The 2,495-nt window shown below is 35.4% G+C and overlaps 1 protein-coding gene across 3 annotated transcripts in view; it reads right to left on the bottom strand.

Moving 5' to 3' along the window:
- The window catches only part of ARFIP1 (ADP ribosylation factor interacting protein 1), a 36,765-nt gene continuing 34,270 nt past the window's right edge, over window positions 1–2,495 (bottom strand). For all 3 annotated transcript variants that reach the window (XM_008933161.3, XM_018071721.2, XM_008933163.3), the window contains one exon: window positions 1–1,592. In XM_008933161.3, the coding sequence (XP_008931409.2) occupies window positions 1,437–1,592 (156 nt within the window). In that variant the 3' untranslated portion in view covers window positions 1–1,436. The remainder of the gene's footprint in view (window positions 1,593–2,495) is intronic.

Here is a 2,495-nt window from a genome sequence, read left to right on the forward strand (position 1 = left end):
TTTGACTGCAAACACCTTTAATATGAGTACAAAATTTACATAGGATATACATTCTGGGGAACATAACAGAGCTATTACAAGAGATTCTGACAGAACAAAAACATAAAGAAGGCTCTGTCAGGCCAAGAATTTAATGAGGAATGATTAAAAAGTTTGATTTACAGTTACATTACAATTGTGTTAAGCACTGAAAACTTTAAGAATGTCAGCTGAAAGGCGTTTGAACATACAGTACATAAATCATACAATCCACACCATTGTAAATAACATATTTGAAGTATTTAATTTTACTTAACATAACAGAAAGCAACATAACATGTGCAAATGAGGACTCAATATATTGAATTTAAAATGTCTATGATAAAATTGACATATAATTTTACATTTAAGGACTACACAAATTATGGAGAAATTAAAAAATAACCTCCATGTTACTCCCATTGCTGAAGTATGCTTTTCAATTAAACAGAAAAAAACATACTGGCCCGATTTCCTCTCAAAATCATACCTGTCCAGGAAGTTTAACTAAAGCTTTAACTTGCTCTATGTGTACAATGACACAGCATTTACACAGTCTCCTTCCCCTTCTTGGGAACTGACAAACTATTACGTTGAAAGGGTTCTTGGATTATATACACTGGTGGAAAATATTATCTTATAAAAAGGCACATACCTGTGATTTAAGGCTAGTACGGTATTTGTTTCATAGAGAAAGAAACATTTTAAATGAAATTAGTACATTGCATGGTTGGCCTCACTCAGCAAACCACTTGGTGCAAAGCAAAAATTTGTGCTCAGAAGCCTCAGACTGACAGTGATTCTTGCTTTAGTGTTTTTAACCCTTTGATGGAAAGATACGTCTTTTAAAAAGGCATTTGCTGCAATTCCACTAGTCAATGAGCCATCTGCTACTGTTGCCTTATACGCAGATATTGCATATAGGCCTTATATTATTCATTTGCAAAATATTCTTTTAACTTCCTCCTTTTTTAAAAAGTCATATGAAAATTACTAAAGATGTTTTCTGTAGTCATCTATAAAATACCAGATGTTGGTACAAATCATGTAAACCTCCACTTGGAAATACTTTGACTAGCCATCAAAATGACCAGAAATCACAAGCATCATTTGTCAGTGCAAATCTATAATAGGTTTTTTTCCCCTCCCTCTTTCCCTCCCCCATCCCAGTTACAGAAATAACCACCAACCTTTACGTACAAAAGGAGTGCTCTATATTTGAAATGACAGAAATTACTTTTGGTTACCTTAAAGTCACCCACTTTCCTATCAAATTCAGTTTTAGCAGATTATAAAAGGGGAAAAAAATTAAAGCTGTCCATGCAAGAATCACTACAACAGTCCTTCAACCCCAACCCTTAATTATCCTCAGATTTGAAGATTTTTAGGTTAACATTGGGTCCTCTTCTATGATCTGATTACTGTTCTTCAAGCCAGGATGGGGCATCTGCTCCAGGAGTTTTCAATTTGATGTGGAACTGTTTAAGTGTCTGTTCAAGCTGCTTTTGATTCCCAGCAAAGTACGCCGCAATGGCATTGTGGAACAGAACAAGCTGATTGTGCAATACCTTAACCTGCAGGCAAGGAGAGAGAGAGAGATTAAGAGGAGGAAGCTGATGTTAACATCATCACAGGTTGGTTATAAAAAAGCAGGTGTACTTGAGATGCTCAGACTTCATATAGTTTTATTTAATAGAAGTTTAAAAATACAAATACCAAATGCAAATACAGAATTCTTTAGCATTACAGCGACTTACAGTTTTCATAAAGTATGCTTAAGAGTCAATATCAACTCAGCAAGCACAGACCAAACACAATTCACTTAAACAGCATAATGTTATCAAATATAAAAAATCAAGTACTTGATTCCTTGAAATTAGATGCCAAACTGCCTCATGTCTCAGCACAATCCACAAGGGACAGTCTACTCCTGTCATGCTGGGAATCAAAACTGTCCTTGGGTCAGGTTTGGCCTGTGCCAACCAGTCGGCAGGCCAACCACAGGCCATGCCTGTTTTAACAGGTTATTTGGCTAATGTGCTTTTCTGAAGTGTATGCAACCTGATACAGAAATACCGTATAGTCTTCATTTAACAGAAGATCTCAAATTAAAAAAAAACCACCATTATATTTGACGTGCTATGACACTAGAAGACTGTAACATTTACTCAGAAATGTAATAAATATATTTTAAAAAATACTTTGAGAAAAAAGGGCTGTCTGTGTGTGCAGCCATGCTTCTAAAATCATTGTTCCTTGTTAATTAACTACATATACCTACTCGTTCCTAATTATAAGCAGAGTAAGCACTCCATAATAGACTTGGCAAACTTATGTCTCAAGTCAGAACTGAACTTTGTGGATAAGCATAAAAACCAGGCATGTCCTCCACAGGAGTCCTTAGGAGACTTGGATTTGACTTTTCACATTTCTTCTGGATGCTATTAACACTTCAGTTCTTTTTAAATATTGTCCTC

Source organism: Manacus vitellinus, unplaced genomic scaffold (genome assembly GCF_001715985.3).
Source record: "Manacus vitellinus isolate BGI_N305 unplaced genomic scaffold, ASM171598v3 scaffold_0_pilon, whole genome shotgun sequence".
NCBI classification, from domain to species: Eukaryota; Metazoa; Chordata; class Aves; order Passeriformes; family Pipridae; genus Manacus; species Manacus vitellinus.